General features: G+C 39.9%; 1 protein-coding gene across 1 annotated transcript in view; it reads right to left on the reverse strand.

The window, feature by feature from the left end:
- Positions 1–1,157: 1,157 nt before the first annotated feature.
- man1b1a (mannosidase, alpha, class 1B, member 1a) overlaps positions 1,158–19,905 on the reverse strand; it is a 29,950-nt gene continuing 11,202 nt past the window's right edge. Inside the window, exons 4-14 of the mRNA XM_080876054.1 lie at positions 19,559–19,764; positions 16,067–16,209; positions 15,815–15,933; positions 15,268–15,459; positions 14,406–14,554; positions 13,912–14,100; positions 13,347–13,537; positions 10,743–10,863; positions 10,284–10,478; positions 7,927–8,058; positions 1,158–7,505 (exon numbers count right to left, since the gene is read on the reverse strand). Coding sequence (XP_080732180.1) covers positions 7,296–7,505; positions 7,927–8,058; positions 10,284–10,478; positions 10,743–10,863; positions 13,347–13,537; positions 13,912–14,100; positions 14,406–14,554; positions 15,268–15,459; positions 15,815–15,933; positions 16,067–16,209; positions 19,559–19,764 — 1,847 coding nt within the window. The 3' untranslated portion in view covers positions 1,158–7,295. The remainder of the gene's footprint in view (positions 7,506–7,926; positions 8,059–10,283; positions 10,479–10,742; positions 10,864–13,346; positions 13,538–13,911; positions 14,101–14,405; positions 14,555–15,267; positions 15,460–15,814; positions 15,934–16,066; positions 16,210–19,558; positions 19,765–19,905) is intronic.

Genomic DNA, 19,905 nt, shown 5'->3' on the forward strand with positions numbered 1-19,905 from the left:
AAAATTACACTCCAAAATACCCCGGGCTTCTGACAAAACAACCCGGGCTTAAGCCCCGTAAGCCACCCCCACGCTCCGCCCCTGAGTGCAGCTCTTGTAGCATACATCAACCTTTTCCCCCAGTTTCCCTTCGTTAAAAATGCCTTTCTAAAAGCGACCCTCATATCTAACGAGGCTTCAGTGAACAGGAAATGGATCAACTGAACGGCCAAATGCATCTCTCTAGTTATGTGTCAGGCCTTTGCCTCGTTTTTAAGGACATGACTTTCAGACATTGTTTAAAAAAAAAAAAAATCTCGTTAAAGGTCTGGTACAAAGACTGGACTTAAAAAAAAGGGGGGGGGGGGGGGCAATAGGCAAAGACAAACTTCGAAAGATCTTCAGAAAGCATGGACAACTACTGCTTAAATCTGCTTTTCAGAATTACAAGAACGTCTGGTTCCTTCCATTCTCTTCCTCTTATCCTTTTCAAAAGTTTCCAGCTATCATAGTCGTGATAGGCGGGGTGCAGGTCACCAGTCTGCAGCAGGGCATGTCTGGTTCTTTGGAAACAAAATATTAAGACTGGCTCAAGACTTGCATAATGCGGCAAATGGTCATGACAAGGCGGCATGCACCAGCACCCAGCCATTCATATCTGCAAAGACATCCATAGAGTTCAATAGGAAGAGACGGGAAGGGAAAAGATATCTATAACACAGAAAACCAGCTTTTCTAAAGTTTGAATTATTGGATGCAGAATGAGAAAACGTTGCACTGAAAAGCTTTATTGGAAAATTCAGTGGGCATGAAAAAAGTCTGACTTCAGCGAACATTTCAATAAGCCACAATTTGAGTTACAAAGTGCTAAATCAGTCACCTGTGGAGATTTGAGAAAATGAAAAATGCTCTAGGAAAAGCAAAGAACAAACCAAGAAAGTGTCAAAACATTATAAGCTTTGAAAAAAACTCATCTGCATGTCTTACAGAAATGATTAATCGACTTGTGGGCTCTGTCACAGTGAAGTAAAGTGACGGCCATGTGAAGCTGTGTGTTGTTTTTTTTCCTCAAGTGGCTCAATCAGTCGACTGAAGCAGCATAAACAAAATTGATCCACGTCTTAGGTCCCCGACAAGGTGACAGTCGGAGCAGGAGCCTGTGCAGGCAGGAACCGACAGTCAGTGCTCACGTTTTATTGCCCACATTTCATGAAAAATATAGCAGACATAATCACAAGTGGTATATTCTGCCAATCAGCAATTAAAATAGTTTTTACAAATACTGTACATTAAATTGTACAATCGCTTCTCAAAAAGAAAAAAAAAAAGACAAGATTTTGAAATATAACATTTGTCGAATCCATTTCACTTCATGTACACGTTTAAGAGAAAAAAAAAAAAACAAAACACTTTACCAAAGACTTTTTGTACAATTAGGGACAAAAAATAATTACAATATGATAAAGCTGTGTTATACCATCCATACACTGTATGAAAGATGAATGAATTACCAGTCATTAGCCATTGAGCATTTCATGGAGTATCATCTTTTCTGAATTTTAGAATGACCAAAACGTGCAAAACAGACTTAACGTTTAACTCTGCATCATTCCAATTGAGTGACTGAGAATAAACTCATAAGAGTTTGTGTCCGTTTTCACCATAGACTTCAACAGGAAGAGAGCTCTTTATCCAATCACACATTTTGCCCTCTAGTGTCCATTAAAAATAATGGAGGCATAAACCAACTCCATTTGGGGTTCACTTTCTGACACACAAGCCGTGTTTGACTTTTACACTGTCATGGTGCCACCATAATAAGTGCAGTTGAAGCGTGGCACAATTAACACGCAAGGTTAAATACATATCTTAAGACACGTTAACACGGCTCATCTTTCATTTCTTATACAGCAGGAATTAAAAATTGAATTATAAACCATAGAAAACTAAATGAGACGGTGTAGAACAGATGCTAGGAGATTTAATTATCCCCTTGCTACTGTGCAGTGAGGGAGGAAAGAAAAACTCAGTCAACAGACATCAGTCTCAGTAAATGTTAAACTTCCCTTAAAGCCAGCTGCTTACAGGATTCAGCTTCTGCAAAACTCTTTGCAAATTATATGTGGGAAAAATAGAGATTATACAGGAGACAAAAGAGAGAGAGGCTATGGCAATGTTTGTCTGCCAGTCGGTCAAACAGTTTGGTTCATACTGAATCTCTCAACTCTTTGACGAGCTGGTGTGACAATGGTTATGCCTTGAAAAACAACAACAAAAACAACAAAAACGGGAAAAAAGCCAACATAGCAAAACAAAAATAGCATCTTTCAATTACATTTTTTCAACATGACGTTACACAATATTAAGACGAGAAAAGGCTCAGAAAACAGGACAGATTTAATTCTGTAGGAAACAATTTACATTAAAAATATTTACACCACTTTTTGTCATCCACCCACCCTGATTAAAAATACAAGCCCGACTTTTAATTTTTCTGTGCTCAAACTTCCACTCCAGCAGCAGTAATTACACAAAAGAGGAAACAAAACCACCAAAGCACAATATACATCCAAACAGGCACAGCAGAACAGTGGCAACAGTAGTGTACATTCAAATATGTGGGTCAGTATGGCTCTCTGGTGGATGAAGCTTATTAACATGATGTTTGAGCGGACCCATTATGCTAATTTCTAGCTCCATATCTTTACTCTTGGACTCTACTGGAGTCCCTTTGTTGTTCACAGTTAAAAATAATGTTCATTTATCTTTTGCTTCGCACTCTAAAACAACTTGTTTTGATTCCTTTCCTTCTCCTTTTAAATAACCTTCCTTGATTGTTTTATTTGCATGTAACAACCAAAGTCTGAAAGGCAGGTATGCAGGGCTTCTGTGGTCATAACGATAGATGGAGATAATTAGCCTCAGCCTAAGCGCATTATTTGAAAATTTGGCCATATTTAATATGTGATTAAAGACATTAAATTGATTTTCCTAACACTTGTTGCGCATAGTTTTTTTTTTTTTTTTTTTTTTAAATCCTTACCAAAGTCCTTTAGTCGTTACTAAGATAATTTAGTCCTGTATGTGCTGAAGAAGGTTGCCCAGGGAGAGGGAGGTCCAGGCTTTTCTGCTTAGGCTGCTGCCCAGGTGACCCCGATTTGGGTAAGAGGCAGAAAATGGATGGATTTTAAAAATAATTTTGTTTTGCCGTCAGATGTGGAATACTCATTTCTGCTCTGCCCAGATCAACTTTGCAAAACCCATAACATTGCTGAAGGGTGTTTCTTCCAACTCTGCTTTTAAATTTTCATTTGTGGCCATTTTAAATGTCAAAATCAACATATCGATAAATGGCTAATATTGGCCATCAGTCAAGACTGATGATTTCGTTGGGACCGATATATATTGATCAAAGTCTAACTGTAACAGTATATGTCAAAACATAAAGAAAAGCAACATAGGACCACTTTACAAGTGGGCCTTGACATTTCATCTAGTTCAAAAACAGATACAAATCAGAAGCAGTCTGTGATCAACTATCTTTAAAGCAGTGCTTACAGTGCACTGGATCAGTCTATGAAATAGATTTTTTCCTATCATTACCATAAGGAAAACAGGCATCCCATATGGCCCAATATAGGCATATGATAGATCTGACATCTCATGATCAATAAACAAAAACTGAATCAATCATCATAAATTAGAATAAATCACATATTTAAAAAAAAACTGTTAAACAAAAATCACAAATCATAATTTATTTTAATGTTCAGAGTACAGAATAAAAACTACATTGCACAAACTTTTGAGAAATTAAAAGGTCAAGGAAACTGGCAAACAATCATACCCAGGACAAATTAATATACTTTCACTAAAATCTGACCAATACTCTAGAAGGAGTAGTGATTCGTGTAAAAATTTAAAAGTGGTCATTAAATGACCAATATGCCCTCAGTCTGGTTTCATGGTGTGCAAGTTTCACTAAAATATGACCAATATTCTTGGAGTAGTGATTCTTGTGAATTGTGGACAGATGGACGGAAGACACGTTGCCATCAGTACCTTGGATAGACGAGTTTTAAAAAATACAAATCTTAAACATGTCATTAGAACATTAGAATGGCCAGCTATTTGTTGTATTAGCCCAGTAAAAGGAAACCATAATGACCGATCACATTTACCACATATTTTTAACATTTGTTTTTGACGAATAGGCCATTTTACACTCCTGTTGGCAAAGAGTCCCTGAGCCATGTCAAACCCACGTGTATATGGACTATCCCTCATAGCTTCAGTCTCTTCACTGTCAAGCATTAAACAGATTTTTTTTCCCTGCAAGCTTTTTGTCAGACTAGTATCTCCGTCTATTTCCACCATAAAACTTGAGTATTTGACAGAGTCCCAGGGAAGACGTCAGGAGATAGTAGGAAGTCATTTGCATTCATAAAGAATGTATTTCGGTGGCAATGCAGCATGGGCTTCAGAAACTCTTAAAGACTTTCTATAAATACATCATTGCCAATTTACATGGGTCTTACAAGAATCTCCACGACTGCTGTGGTACCAAAACGGAACAAATTTAAAGTGACCATGAAAGCAGATTGATTTGAGTCAGTTTCAGCCAGTTTTGCCTCTGAGGGAAGTCTGCAAAATCTGGCTGTGACATTTGGCTTTGTGAACAAATATCCTGAATGAAAGACTTTTGAATCCTCTCCACAGTCAGAGTTGAGGGAGATACGCTGTCGCCTAATGAACCCAGCACAAATTTGTTAATTAAACTCTCAAACCCATAAGCCACAATTTCAGCCTACACAGTACTAAACTAGGGGAAGGTGGTCCAAATACAAGTAGAGTAATGCCTTTGTTTTCTGGCCCACATGAAGCTCAGAATGGCACTGAAAAATACAGATTTACAAAATGTTTAGTCAAGGGAAATAAAGCATATCTGATGGAGTGGCTTTTACTTTAGCTGATAACAGAACAGAACTAAAAAGGAACACATTTCTAGATAAAAACAACCAAACAATGAGCTCCTGATCATCTGATACAGAGCTGTTTGCAGAGGTTGCAGGTGAGCGCCACCGCTGTAATGAAGAGAATACCTGCTTCCTCTTATAACGAGAATTTGTCGCATTAGAAACTCACCAGCCAAAACACTGCAGTACAAGAATGTGTTGTACTGGTACTCCATACAGAAACAGTATGATGTTTTATTGAATCCAAGTGCTCTAGCCCTTGAATATAACATGACCTCCTTGTTTCCAAATCTAATTTACAGAGAAAAATGATATCAGGGCCAAATACTGGATACTGGAATGATAATGTTAGTAGGTTTGTTTGCATCTAAACTTAAAGTGACTACCAGCTTAAAACTGTATGGCAACCATAGAAATTTCCCTTTATGGAATATATTGTGCTTAACAAGTCTATTAAACAATCACTGAGTGTTTATTCCACAGCTTCCCTAAATTACCCACATTGGTAATTAGTCATTTTTATGCCTTTTAACCAATATGTTTTTAATGCTGCAAATGCAAATATATACGTATATATTTATATATATTAATTTAAGAAGCCAAATTCCATTTATTTGCATTACTGAACACAAAAAATAGATTATGTGATTGAACATTATGCTTAAATTCTGACTTCCTTCAAGTCCAGTTTGCCAGCTCAGATTTGGGTATAAAAATAAGAATTTTGTTCAAGCTTTTCAACGATTTCTTAAATATTTGTGTATTCTTCTTTTTGTGACAGGCTAATAAATTTGTTAAGCACTGCAAGTGCAAATATATTCAATATCACAATAATATATCTATAATAATAATAATAATAATAAATGACTGCATCTCCCTAAGCCCGCTTGTGTCCATCTCCCCTTCTCAAAAAAAGTGAGTTCTTCCTTCCCCCTGTGGCCAAGGGCTTACTAATAGGGGTTCTCTATCAAACAGTTTAGCATCTTCACTTTGAAACATAAAGTGCCTAAATATACAGTAAGCATTAAACTTCCTGCCAAATACTGGCTGATCTGCTAACATAGCTTCAAGGGGGGGCAATTGACACTTTGTGTATTTATTTATTAATGGGGGGGGGGTTATATTCCAGGCCATGACTCCATGATCTAATTGCAGGTCATTGATGACACCTTTTTTTTGTAAAGTACACAAGAAGCTCAAATGAGTGGTGGTTACAGTATTGCATTTTAGTAAGTGCATTCAACCAAAGTTTGATCAAACACGTACTCTGAAAGAACAAAGACTGCAAAGCTTCTTGTGCCAAGATTATTATTCAAGACTTATTACATCGTTATTACATCTGTAGAGCCAGTTTACTGGCACACAGGTAACACCTAAAGAACCACGACTGCTTTAATGCTACACAAAAAAGGTAAAGATCGTAAACAACAGCCACATTTTTCTTTACAAACACAGATATGGCTGTTCAGGAATTTAATTCATTTAACTCTTTATTTTGCAGAATCATGTAAATCACAGCTAAAAAGTGTAAAAGTGATATAGAAGAAGACAAAAAACAAAAAAGAGCAATGAAAAGTAACAGAGGTCAACAGCTGGAAGCTGCACAGCATGAGGGTGTAAAAATCGGTATTTGTCCTATTATTTTACTTGAAGACTTTTTTTTTTAAATCAAAGACATAAATGTTCAGTATTAGGAAAGCTCTGATTTCCTCTGCAGCTAGGCACTGACTTGTGACCTGGAACTGATCCCCTGTGTGCTGCAGTAGCCCATAGCTCCCACACACAGGGGTATAGGGCCACACGGAGTAACAAAATCCTGAGGGGTTTTTGACTTGTGTCATTTTTATATGTGAATAAGTGCCAGTGTAAAGATAACTATGCGTCACACCACACTCACACACTAGAGCCAAACGTTTAAATATAAAATTCAGCTGAACGTGCTCAAAACATTTCAATCACTGCCCTTCAAGCATGAGAGTCAACAGACACCTAAACAGCCAGGACTCCTCAACATGTAGGACTAATGAGAGTTTTTGAACTCACATAGCAAAAATGAACAAACAAGAAGATTCTCAGTCACCCAAGTACTAAATAAAAGTGTTCCCGGTAGCTTGATCTGAGTTTTAAAAAGTTGTTGTTGTTTTTTTTACATTAGAGACCAGCTCTGTCACTAACCTTTTCCTTAGGAAAAATTAACAAAACCCCCCAAAACAAATTAAACTCCTTTACATATCAGGCAGACAGCACAGATCTGCTTTCACACAGCAGTTCAGCTTGGACGGAGACTTAGAGATGCACCTGACTCCACGGGCCTGATTTTCACTGATGTCTCCAGTGTATTCACTTAGGTGGAGAGGGCCATATGGGGAGAGGATGAGCTTCTGTGTTAAAGACATACTTGTCTAGACTGAGAAGCTCCATGTCATCAGAGAAGAGCAGATAGAAGTACTTCAATGTCTCTCCCAAGAAGAAACTCTCCATCTTGTCCCGGGGCCCGGTGCTAAGTGGGTCGCGGACGTTGTTAATGGATGTGTAGCCACCACCAGAGACCTGCAACAATAGAGGCACCTAATCAGAAAGTTAATTTCCCCATTGGGAAGCAGAAAATATATCATAATGCAAATTAAACTTTTCCAATGCTGCCCAAAGTTTTACACATGAAAAACAATCAGCTTTCCGTGCATGCACTGTGAAGCCACAAGAGAGGGAGACATTGAACTGTGGTCTTTTCTTTTCTCCATCAGTAATCAGTCTGCACTGCTTTACTTTTTATTTTTGTAAGTTGAAATAAGTGTGTGAACCTAATCATTTTCTTTTATGATCAAAAACTTAAGAAAACTGCAACTGGACTGGACTTTTAAATGATTAAAGCCAATGTTCAAAGTACAAATTTACCCCCCCAAAAAAATCAGATTCATTTACTGGCTAGTAATGAAAACGCATAATATGATCCATATTCAGCTGTCTGTACCTTTGTGTACTTATTGAAACTCTGCAGCATGTCCCATCCCCAGTCTCTGTACTTGGCATCTTTGGTGAATCTGTACATGTAGAAGAGACTTTCCACAGTTTCTGGTCTCAGCAGGTTGTGTCTGTCTGCAGGCTGAAGTGTACAGGAGAAGTTGTCAGAACATTGTACAATAAAAACAACAAAAAAAAAAGATGACATAAAGATCAGTGTTTCAGCTTGACCCTTAATACAACCAGTCAGTCCCACAGAAAATGAAAAATACCATTTTGATGACATCTTATAAGAGCAGCAAGGCTACAGTTAAGATTAAATACAAGCTAAGAGCAGGGAGGATCAAAACTCAGTGACTGCACAACAGACATCTGGACAGCAATGAAGTCCGACTCTGTAAACCCCAAGCTTCTCTGTATTATTATACTACTTTCTACCTTACAGTACCTACACAAAATACCTAGACTGAGCGTGTTTAATGTCAAAATCATGTCTAAAAGCAACTTGTGTCCAGAAACGTCAGGTGCACACTCACACAATGTGTAAAATCCTTGAGAATTTCAAACGCCTTCCTTAGTTTTTATAACAGAATTTAAATGAGCTCCTGAAATGTTTCAGAACCGTATTTTAATATTCATAGAAGTGGCAGAGCAGAGAACAGTAACCATATAAACCTACAAGCTGTTAATGAAAAATGAAATGAGCTTTGAGGAGGGTTAAGGAGGGTACAGTCATGACTTTGACAACAAACATAAACTCACTGATTAAAATTTCCCTCAAAAGGGTCAAGAACTCTCAGTGGGTGTGCTTTACTCTCGGTTATTGCAGCTCGTTAAATATTGTGCTTTTAATACAAAGAAATAACAAAGACTGTTTCGCAATGCAGATCTATAAATTCAAATAAATAAAGACGTTTAAATCAGCGGTCCCCAACCTTTTTTGCGCCACCGACCGGTTTATGCCCGACAATATTTTCACGGACCGGCCTTCAAGGTGTTGCAGATAAATACAACAAAATAAAACTAGTACGTGTACCGAAAAAAGATTTATTCATAACACACGTGAAAAGACTCAGGAAAACCGAGTTAACGATAAAAACGATAACAAAATAACGCTGAAAACCGATAAAACCCCTGAAAACCATACATTTCACACCTGAGCCTCAACTCTCACGGCCCGGTACCAAATGACTCACGGACCGGTACGAGGCCCGGGGGTTGGGGGCCGCTGGTTTAAATCATATGTGGTTGTAGAGAGTTCTAAAATGTTCACCAAGCAAAACCTTTGTGCTGGTCAACATCACTTTTTCCCAGCTGCACGATCACAGGGGGTGAAGGGGAGGTCAAAATCTACACTCACTAGCAGCCGCTTCTTAGCTGCTTGTGTCTGTGCTGGACTACAAGAGAGTAAATACAGCTGTTCTCTGAGTATCCAGCCTACATAAACTACAAGATTAACATGAAAAATAATGCTTGGAGGAAGTGTTTGATTGCTTTTGGTCTACTAGGTAAACATCAGTCAGCGAGATCCAGCAACCAGATATCATAGCATAGTGCCCTACATCTCCATACCACATTTAAGCATTCCCACTCTGGTGGGACACACCTCCATACAGTAACAGTAAGTAATAATTACATACAAGCCACACTGAAAATTAGGGAATACAAAAACCAAAAGACACTTCTACATGTGATTAATGTAATAATACATTTAACAATAATAGTAAAATAAGACATAAGATGATCAATAAGAAGGGAGAAGGGAGCCGGAGATCGACAGACGGATTGGGGCTGCAGCTGCAGTGATGCGGACGCTGCACCGGTCCGTCGTGGTGAAGAGGGAGCTGAGTGTAAAAGCGAAGCTCTCAATTTACCGGTCGATCTACGTCCCTCCCTCACCTATGGCCACGAGCTGTGGGTAGTGACCGAAAGAACGAGATCGCGGATACAAGCGGCAGAAATGAGCTTCCTCCGAAGGGTGGCTGGCCTCTCCCTTAGAGATAGGGTGAGAAGTTCAGCCATCCGGGAGGGGCTCAGAGTAGAGCCGCTGCTGCTCCACATCGAAAGGAGCCAGCTGAGGTGGTTCGGGCATCTGACAAGGATGCCCCCTGGGCGCCTCCTGGGTGAGGTGTTCCAGGCATGTCCCACTGGGAGGAGGCCCTGGGGCAGACCCAGGACACGCTGGAGAGATTATATCTCTCGGCTGGCCTGGGAACGCCTTGGTGTTCCCCCGGATAAGCTGGAGGAGGTGGCTGGGGAGAGGGAGGTCTGGGCCTCTTTACTTAGGCTGCTGCCCCCGCGACCCGGCCTCGGATAAAGCGGATGAAGATGGATGGATGGATGGATGATCAATAAGTTGAGTCTCACCTTCACAATAACATCACTCCCATCACTGGCCTGCAGGCTGAAGTGTGCGATCTCTGGGCTCAGTCCAGTCTCCATCTGCTTGTACATCTGGTGACAGGTCTCCATCAGCTGCACAGCCAGATCCATATGATCCCCTGGGAGGCCGTTGTGGGCCCCAAGAGCAAGAGTCCCTGGCAGGAAACATACCAGGTGATCCTGCAGAGTGAGAGATACAGTCCACAAAGAAGAGGCTGAGAAACAATGATAGATTAATGATAGCCAAAAATCGACCAGCTAATGAGTGTCATGGGACTTTTTATTGATACAGATTTAGCTCAAGCACAACGGGTGATTGATTTAACAAGGCAGTTTGTCTATGGTTGACTGACGATGGCATTATAAAAAATAACCCCGAACAAACAAGCGCATTGAATTCAAGACCACCTTATCTTGTCAATGACTCTGAATAAGTATCTCTACCATCTTAGGATTGAAGCGGTTGTGGGACAACTCTCCGACAAAGGTCAACTTGCTGGGTCCCGTCTGTCTCACCAGGTGTTTTTTCACTCCCTCTATGGCCTCAAGGTAGTCCTCCAACAGACTGAACAAAGCATACACATAAAGAGGAAAATTAGCAACATACATAACTAGAGATGGACCGATCCGATATTACGTATCGGTCCGATATTGACGTAAATTACTGGATCGGATATCGGAGAGAAATAAAAAAAAAAATGTAATCCGATCCATTAAATATAAAAAAAAAAAAAAAAAAAAAAAAAAAAAAAAAAAAAAGCACCTCACAAAACTTGCGACACGGCGTAACTCGGCTCATAACCGTAGCACGTCGGAGCAGTGTGCTCACGTGATAGAGCGGCTGTGTGTTTTTGAAGCCTGCTACCAAACCAGCATTTCATCTCTGAGAAAGTTATCCCAGAGAGAAGTAAAGCAAGTGTGTAAGTTCATCTCTGAATGTTTGTAAAGCATTCCCGCGTTAAGCTTAACAACCGATACCTGGAGCGACTGCCTCTTCTTGCTGCTACTTCAATCTGAAACTGGTTAATGATCAGCTGATCGGCTTTTCTGTCGCGACTCGCGAGTCCGTCTCTCTTGTTTGTTTATTGCCCACTTTGCGCCAGAAAGAGGAAACCAGCGGCTGAACAACAGCAGCACGTTTAAGCTTGATAAGCTGTTGTTAGAATGTATTTAATATTACTTTCTACACCAGGATCCTTTTCTATGCAGCTGACGGCTGGTAACTGTGCAGGGGCGGATCTAGCAAAGTTTAGCCAGGGGGGCCGATAGGGCATTAACAGGGAAAAGGGGGCACAAAGACATACTTTTCTTTCTTATTCTCATTTAAAATGTCGAGCTTTTAATCAATAATTATCTGAATCTTACAACCAAAGTCCATTACTGTATATAGTAACTGTTAAGTCTAATATGCCCTAGTAAGCTATATTACTTTTTCCTTTGGGAAGGTACCATCTGTGCAGTCTGCTGTTCTGTTGAAGGAAGATGTTGAATCTATTTAATTATTTAAAAAAATATTTTATTTCTGTGCATTTTTTTCCCCACACTGCATCAAATTAAATGGCCTGTATTTGTATAGTGCTTTACTAGTCCCTAAGGACCCCAAAGCGCTTTACACTACAATCAGTCATTCACACATTCACACACTGGTGAAGGCAAGCTACATTGTAGCCACAGCTGCCCTGGGGCGCACTGACAGAGGCAAGGCTGCCGGACACTTGCGCCACCGGGCCCTCTGACCACCACCAGTAGGCAAACATGGGGTTAGTATCTTGCCCAAGGATATTTGGCATGCAGCCAGGAGGCATCCTGGGATCGAACCACCGACCTTCTGATTAGTGGCTGACCTGCTCTGCCACCTGAGCTACAGGTGGCAGAGCAGTTGATTACAAAGTTGATTATGTCGATTAAGCATCATGAGGTGGAGGTTGGGGGTGGTTCCCTTTTTTCTTTTTTTTTTTGCTGGGAGTTGGAACCCTATTAGTTAGGTTGCTTAAGATTTCTGCTAAGTACTCTTTAAAATACCAGAATAGGAAGGATGGAGTAGGTTTAAGTTTATTAGATTGATCAGTATTGCTGAACTATGAAATATTTTGGGTGCAGTGTATTTTTTACATACAGGTATAACAGAATAGCTTTAGTGTTGTTGTTTATTTAAACTTGAGTATGAACTTATACAAAATGCAGCAAGATATTAAAAAAAACATTTTATTGATTAAAAAAACCCACTATATTGGATTCATATCGGTATCAGCACATATCCAAATTTATGATATCGTATCGGTCATAACAAAGTGGTATCGTGCCATCTCTATACATAACAGACATTATCATATGATTAGTCAGTCTGCAGTAATGTGGTTTGGGACACTGTAATACTCACTTGATAAAGTGCACTAACTTTTGTTGCCAACATAAAACACAGTTCAAAAATCTCAACTGATCATGACAAAACCAAAATATAAAGCCAGAGTCACAAAGGCGAGAAGAACAAGAAGTTCAGCAACAGACTGTCTGCTGCCACCCAAGAGCTTTGATCTTGACATCACAAATCTATTCAGAGCATGTGGTATCCATTCACAAATGAGTTAAAGTCAAACTGTACTTTAAAAGCTCAGCAAGATTTCTGCATGTGTTCAAAATATTTTGCTCTTCAAAACATGTTGTGGAAATTTGTGTTTCTTGATGTTTTTGTTTTTTGATGGGTTTTTTTAGGAATCTTGTATATCCTAGCTATGAGTCTGACTGAAAACGAGGACAATCAACATCTTTCTAAGATTAGTTAGCAAACTGCTTGTAAATCTCAAGTTTATTACATTGCAACACTTCCTGTTCATCTGTTAGACACACCCTTTTGATCTTTAAGGCCCTTATACCTTTTAAATACTACACGGAAAACAAAAGGATCGAGTACAGTTCATCTTAGGTGAGACACACATAGACTGATGAAGGTTTATTACATTTTTTAGTTCTGCAGTTGAAGCTTTAGCAGTCTGGCACTTTCCCACAGAATCATGGAAAAACAATGGCAAACTGAAAAGCTGTACTCACTTGTCTTCTGTTTTGCCTCCCTGAATCCACTGTTTGAGCAGGTATTCATAGTAGCTGTCTGCCCGGGCACCAAGTGTGAAGACTCCTTTGTGGGTGAACTGGCCGTTGTTGGTATTGATGAACATGGGCACCAGTCCGTCATGTTTGCCGGGCAGTTTGTGGACCAGCGTCATTACCTCATTCACAGCCTCCTGGAGAGACAAAAGCGAGGAATGGGACTAATGAGATGACATGAAACCAACAGCCTCTGTTCACTTACTGCTCATGTTTTGGTTCATGTTTCATTTTTTGCACTTTAAGGCTCATCAAAAGCTGGCACACATGTCTGTCTCTGGATGTGACAGAAACTATTTAAGTTCATGTCAGACCGGGCTGAACTTCTTTAGGCATAAATTTATGCTTGTCACTTCAATCCCCAGAGAACGAGTGATGGGTACACAACGTCAGATTTTAACTGAACTGAAACACATCATCTTACCACATTAATTGTTTATTTGTCACTCCATCTCAAAAATACAGATTACAATACATTTTACTGTAGTGCAGAGCTTTGTGGTGTCCTAACCTGATACTGTGGGTCCTGAGTGAGGCGGCTCAGCTCTCTGAATTCCAGCTGAATGCTTGTGACTTCAGCGAGCGTACTGTCTGATGTCCATCTGGGAGGATGTGCTGTTCCCTTTCCAATGTTGACATCTGAGAAGGGAATCTTTGAAGGTGTTTTGAAGGCAGGCATCAATCTGGAGCCAATGTCTTTCTTTAAGTGTAGAGAAGAGACTGAATTAAAGAGGAAGTCACCACGTACGTGTTCTAAGATTAAAGCATTATTGAATTTATTTGAAAAAAATGAAGCTGATGAATTCTAAGTACAGCAAACCATTGTGATGATCAATTTTACTAGATAAACATAAATTATAAATATAGAAAAAAAATAAGATTAACCTTATAAACACTATACTCTAGTTTATAGAAATGGTACATGCATGTTCTAATGGGTTCAATTTATTTCACAGCCCTAATTCACGTAACAAGCGAGACGATTTTTGTTATAGGACAACTTACAGCTTTTTCCAAGAAAAGCTGGTCTCCTGTTAGATGGTAAGTGCTCAGCAGCCCCCCCAGGATACGTATGGTTGTTTCAAATAAATTCACATCCACATTCTTGTTAAAGGACAGATCTTTCTCCACCCAGGTCTTTGCTTCTGCAAATTCTGTGCCAAGAAAGGTAAATTACAACAGTGTGATAAAGAGATACAGGACACAAAAAAAAAAAAGTCTGTACATCTGTATGGCCGAGTTTTACTTCAAGTAACACAATCGAGTGGTGTAGTTACAGAGCACACCCAACCCTGTCAGACGAGACTTAGCTGGTCTGACAGGGTGAAGATTACTCCGTGAAAAAAGTCAGTTTTCAAAATTTGTTTTATTGCTATTATTATTATTATTATTATTATAGATCATACTCCTCCTGCCACATTACTATTCATGGACCATGGATGGGTGATGCAAGCAACAAGTAATGTCTCTAATTATGCTTGAAGGCTAGCAGCTGCTACAACGATGGACCTCTACATCTCCTTGGTGGATTTTTTTTCTTGCATAGAGAAATTTTTGGTTAGTCAAAGTAAAATCAGCAGCACTATAACACAATTATTTTATTTCAAACTAGTCTTGTTAATTGGGGGGGGGGGGGGGGGGGGTGTCATATGTTCAAGTATAAGCACAATTTCATGGTTTTAGCATAAATAACAAATAACAATAATTTTGTGCAATATCCTACACGGATATCGCGTTTGGTATCAGTTTAGAGACAATTTCAATGATGTCAAGCCCCCCAAAAAACGTCAAACCCAAAAGCCAAAACAAACAAAAAAAAAAAAAAAAAAAAAAAAAAACCTAAAACAAGTAATAATATAAATAATACCTTCTTTTAGGCCCATAATCCACATGGTGTCCAAAGCATCAATCAGCGTCAGACCCAGTCCAAACCATTCACCAAAAGATTTGGAGATGGGCTTGAGTTCATCGTGACCCCAGGCGAAGTCCTTGTAGCCTTTCCAAGCATGTCTGAAGGCATCGCACACTGCCTCCAGTCGCACTCTAGTTTCAGGTGAAACTACAAGCAAAGGAATAACAATGAATAATTAAAGTGTAAACTTACATCTGTGTCTCCTGCTGGAAGCTCTTTGAACAGCATACTTCTTATTCTTATTATTTGGAGTAGAAAGAGTAGAAATGAAGTAGAAATTCTGTGTCATGTGTTGATGCTTTGAGCACAGCAGGTCTTCATGGTGTGAGTTGGAAACATTCAACTTTAAGTCAAAAAGAAATGCTGAGCTATAAAGAGCATATAATAGTAGAACTGGCCAAAGCTATGTTAAAGAATCTGTTTGAGGGGAAATTTTTAAACCTTCTCAGTGCACCCTGAAAGCAAGAAAGGTTTGCTTAGAATTACAGCAAGCAGTGCTGACCTTCTAGTGGGACAGTGCCAGCTGGGTTGGCAGGTGCTGGGGGCACTGCTGCCTCTTTCTCATTGGCTGAGGGTGGAGGTTCTGTAGCCTGGTCAGCTTCAATCATTGCTCCTCTCCAGCTGTGTATTAAAAGTAAACATCTTATACCTGAATTATTTATATCGGTCTCTCTGATATATCTACTGAAGCATGTGTCACTGCCTCCATCCAGCAAAAAAAAAAAAAAAATGTTTGACTACAATCTTTTATCACCTGACAATCTTCTTTTGTTTTTCCTCCTCTTCACCTTCGTCCTCTTGAACCACCTGCTCTTGCTTCTCCCTGCCGACCGTGTCTGAAACATTTGCATCTCTCTGTAGGCTTGGTGGACCTCTTTTGTTTGCAAATATCTTTTTCTGTGAAAACACACATTGCTAGAGCTAAAAACACAAAGGAAAATATAAAAATATCATGGAAAAGGTCTGATGTGGGTCACAGGTTGTACAGGTCCTTCTCAAAAAAATTAGCATATTGTGATAAAGTTCATTATTTTCTGTAATGTACTGATAAACATTAGACTTTCGTATATTTTAGATTCATTACACACAACTGTAGTTCAAGCCTTTTATTGTTTTAATATTGATGATTTTGGCATACAGCTCATGAAAACCCAAAATTCCCATCTCAAAAAATTTGCATATTTCATCCAACCAATAAAAGAAAAGTGTTTTTAATACAAAAAAAGTCAACCTTCAAATAATTATGTTCAGTTATGCACTCACTACTTGGTATTGAGTGCATAACTGTGCATATATCTGTGCACTGTGCATATATCGGTACTTGGGAATCCTTTTGCAGAAAATGACTGTTTCAATGCGGCGTGGCATGGAGGCAATCAGCCTGTGGCACTGCTGAGGTGTTATGGAGGCCCAGGATGCTTCGATAGCGGCCTTAAGCTCATCCAGAGTATTGGGTCTTGCGTCTCTTAACTTTCTCTTCACAATATTCCACAGATTCTCAATGGGGTTCAGGTCAGGAGAGTGGGCAGGCCAATTGAGCACAGTAATACCATGGTCAGTAAACCATTTACCAGTGGTTTTGGCACTGTGAGCAGGTGCCAGGTCGTGCTGAAAAATGAAATCTTCATCTCCATAAAGCTTTTCAGCAGATGGAAGCATGAAGTGCTCCAAAATCTCCTGATAGCTAGCTGCATTGACCCTGCCCTTGATAAAACACAGTGACCAACACCAGCAGCTGACATGGCACCCCAGACCATCACTGACTGTGGGTACTTGACACTGGACTTCAGGCATTTTGGCATTTCCCTCTCCCCAATCTTCCTCCACACTCTGGCACCTTGATTTCCGAATGACATGCAGAAGTTGCTTTCATCTGAAAAAAGTACTTTGGACCACTGAGCAACAGTCCAGTGCTGCTTCTCTGTAGCCCAGGTCATGTGCTTTTGCTGCTGTTTCTGGTTCAAAAGTGGCTTGACCTGGGGAATGCGGCACCTGTAGCCCATTTCCCAGGTCATGCCTGTACACGGTGGCTCTGGATGTTTCTACTCCAGACTCAGTCCACTGCTTCCGCAGGTCCCCCAAGGTCTGGAATCGGTCCTTCTCCACAATCTTCCTCAGGGTCTGGTCACCTCTTCTAGTTGTGCAGCGTTTTCTGCCACACTTTTTCCTTCCCACAGACTTCCCACTGAGGTGCCTTGATACAGCACTCTGGGAACAGCCTATTCGTTCAGAAATTTCTTTCTGTGTCTTACCCTCTTGCTTGAGGGTGTCAATGATGGCCTTCTGGGCAGCAGTCAGGTAGGCAGTCTTACCCATGATTGCGGTTTTGAGTAATGAATAGGGATGGGTATCGTTTAGGTTTTATCCGATACCGATGCCAAATCGGTACTTTTGAAACGGTGCCGATGCTTAAACGGTGCTCAAACCGGTGCTTAAAGAATGGAGAACACATTTTTGGTCCAAAAACCTCTCATGTTCAGCTGTTTTTTGTAAAAAGATAACAATGTTAGCCTTTTCTGCAGCTATGGGGCATATATGGTATCACTCTTGGCTGGAAGCAGTGCTTAAACAATGGAAAAAAACAAACTTTGTCCAAAACCTCTCATGTTTAACTGTTTTCCACTTTTTCTTTGGTCATTTTAGCCTTTTTAGCCAGGGTGAAGGGAGTATCTGCCATCAAACAAGAAGACAGCCGCATGTAGCTATGATGATGTTTGCTAGTTCACCTTACCTGCCTTAATGTAATAACGTGGTTAGCCTACTCAACGTAAATTACACATGAACAACATTAAGCTTCACACGCAGAGAAGAACGGCTGCTGCTGCCACCATCATCCGTCATCATGTCTGCTACACTGGCAGGGCTAGGGGCCAGGACTCTCCTCGTCGTGTTTTTGGGGGATGTTGCATAACAGGCAACCCACCCGCAGTAGATGTGCTTGGTGTGAGGTCTCGCAACAAGCTATCAAATACGGCGCATTTCTGGGCTTTTAAAAAAAACGCTATACATCGCCAGGTGTTTCATCGGATTTGAGGTGTTTCCTCCTTTGACAGTATCACAGTATCAGCTTAAAGCACTTGTTGCAGGCTGCTGAGTTTGCATATTTTGCTGTGAAGTACAGCCAGACTTTTGACCACTTCGCCTTGGACATTTTTAATCTGTAGCTCTGCTCTAAAAGAACGTACGTACCTGGACCCGCCTACTATCCTCGGAAACGTAAAATGATTGGCTAGAAGTGTATCACAGCTCAGGAAAAAAAAAGCACCGAAATAAAGCACCGAAATGTGCGCTGCTTTTCGGTCTGGTTACTACCATTTATGTCAGAACCGGTGCCATCATGGCACCGGACACCGGTACCCATCCCTAGTAATGAACCAGGCTGGGAGTTTTTAAAAGCCTCGGGAATCTTTTGCAGGTGTTTATTCGTTGATTCAGATGATTAGGTTAATAGCTTGTTTAGAGAACTTTTTCATGATATGCTAATTTTTTGAGATAGGAATTTTGGGTTTTCATGAGCAAGGCTTGAACTACTTCAGTTGTGTGTAATGAATCTAAAATATATGAAAGTCTAATGTTTATCAGTACATTACAGAAAATAATGAACTTTATCACAATATGCAAATTTTTTGAGAAGGACCTGTATAATACACAACAGATGTATATAGCCAAACCCTAATTTTGAAGAGGAGCATTTTGGTGTTTTGATACGGAATGAGAAAAGGATCTGAGAAACTAAGCACACTGCATGCTCATAGAATAGCAACAAGAACACCCTGCTTTATAGTCCATTTAACTATAAAAAAAGCACCACAATTTTCAAATTAAACATCACATTGCATTAAATATTTACTGAAACAGAAAATTGGGATTATGAAATCAGCGAGAAAGGGCTTATAGAGGTCATAAATGAGTAAGCACAATAAACAATAATTACACAGAAAAAAAATAATTCTACAAAGAAAAAAAAAAAATATTACAAGTGTTAAAGCTGGGTAAGTGTTACTAGATATCCAAGAGACATCCACAGGTGTTTTTAGACCAGAGCAAGGTTCAAACGCCAAGTTTCAAAAGCTGAAAGCCAGCACTGAATACCTCAGGCATGAAGACCTGTTTTTTTTTTTTTTTTAATTTCCCCATATTCTTTTCAGGTTTTTTTTGTTGTTTTGTTTGTTTGTTTTATTTATTTTTACCTACCGCAGTTTTAACTGATGCTTCCAAAATAAAGAAGTACAAATACAACTCTAACCTTAACTGGCGGCTTAACCAATATGGGGATATTTGGTCCTCTGGCTTCTCCTGCAGCATCTGGAACAACAGTTAGCTGCAAATGAGGTCCCCCCACCGGATCTGGAGCTTTACCTGCAGCCTGACCCAACACTGGCTTCACACCTGGAGGAATGGCCTTTAATTCTCTGTCATTCAACTCCAGCCAGTCCTCCTGGTCAGACAAACCTACACAAGCACATGCACACATAAGAAAAGAAGGCCGTCATGATGGTAGCCCAGTAAACTACATTGTAGAGCTATTGCTAAATATTTTAATTATAAACTATGATCACTGTGTCCTGGAGTTGTAATTTTTTTAATCACTGT

Source organism: Rhamphochromis sp. 'chilingali' (assembly GCF_963969265.1).
Source record: "Rhamphochromis sp. 'chilingali' genome assembly, chromosome: 2".
Lineage (NCBI taxonomy): Eukaryota > Metazoa > Chordata > Actinopteri > Cichliformes > Cichlidae > Rhamphochromis > Rhamphochromis sp. 'chilingali'.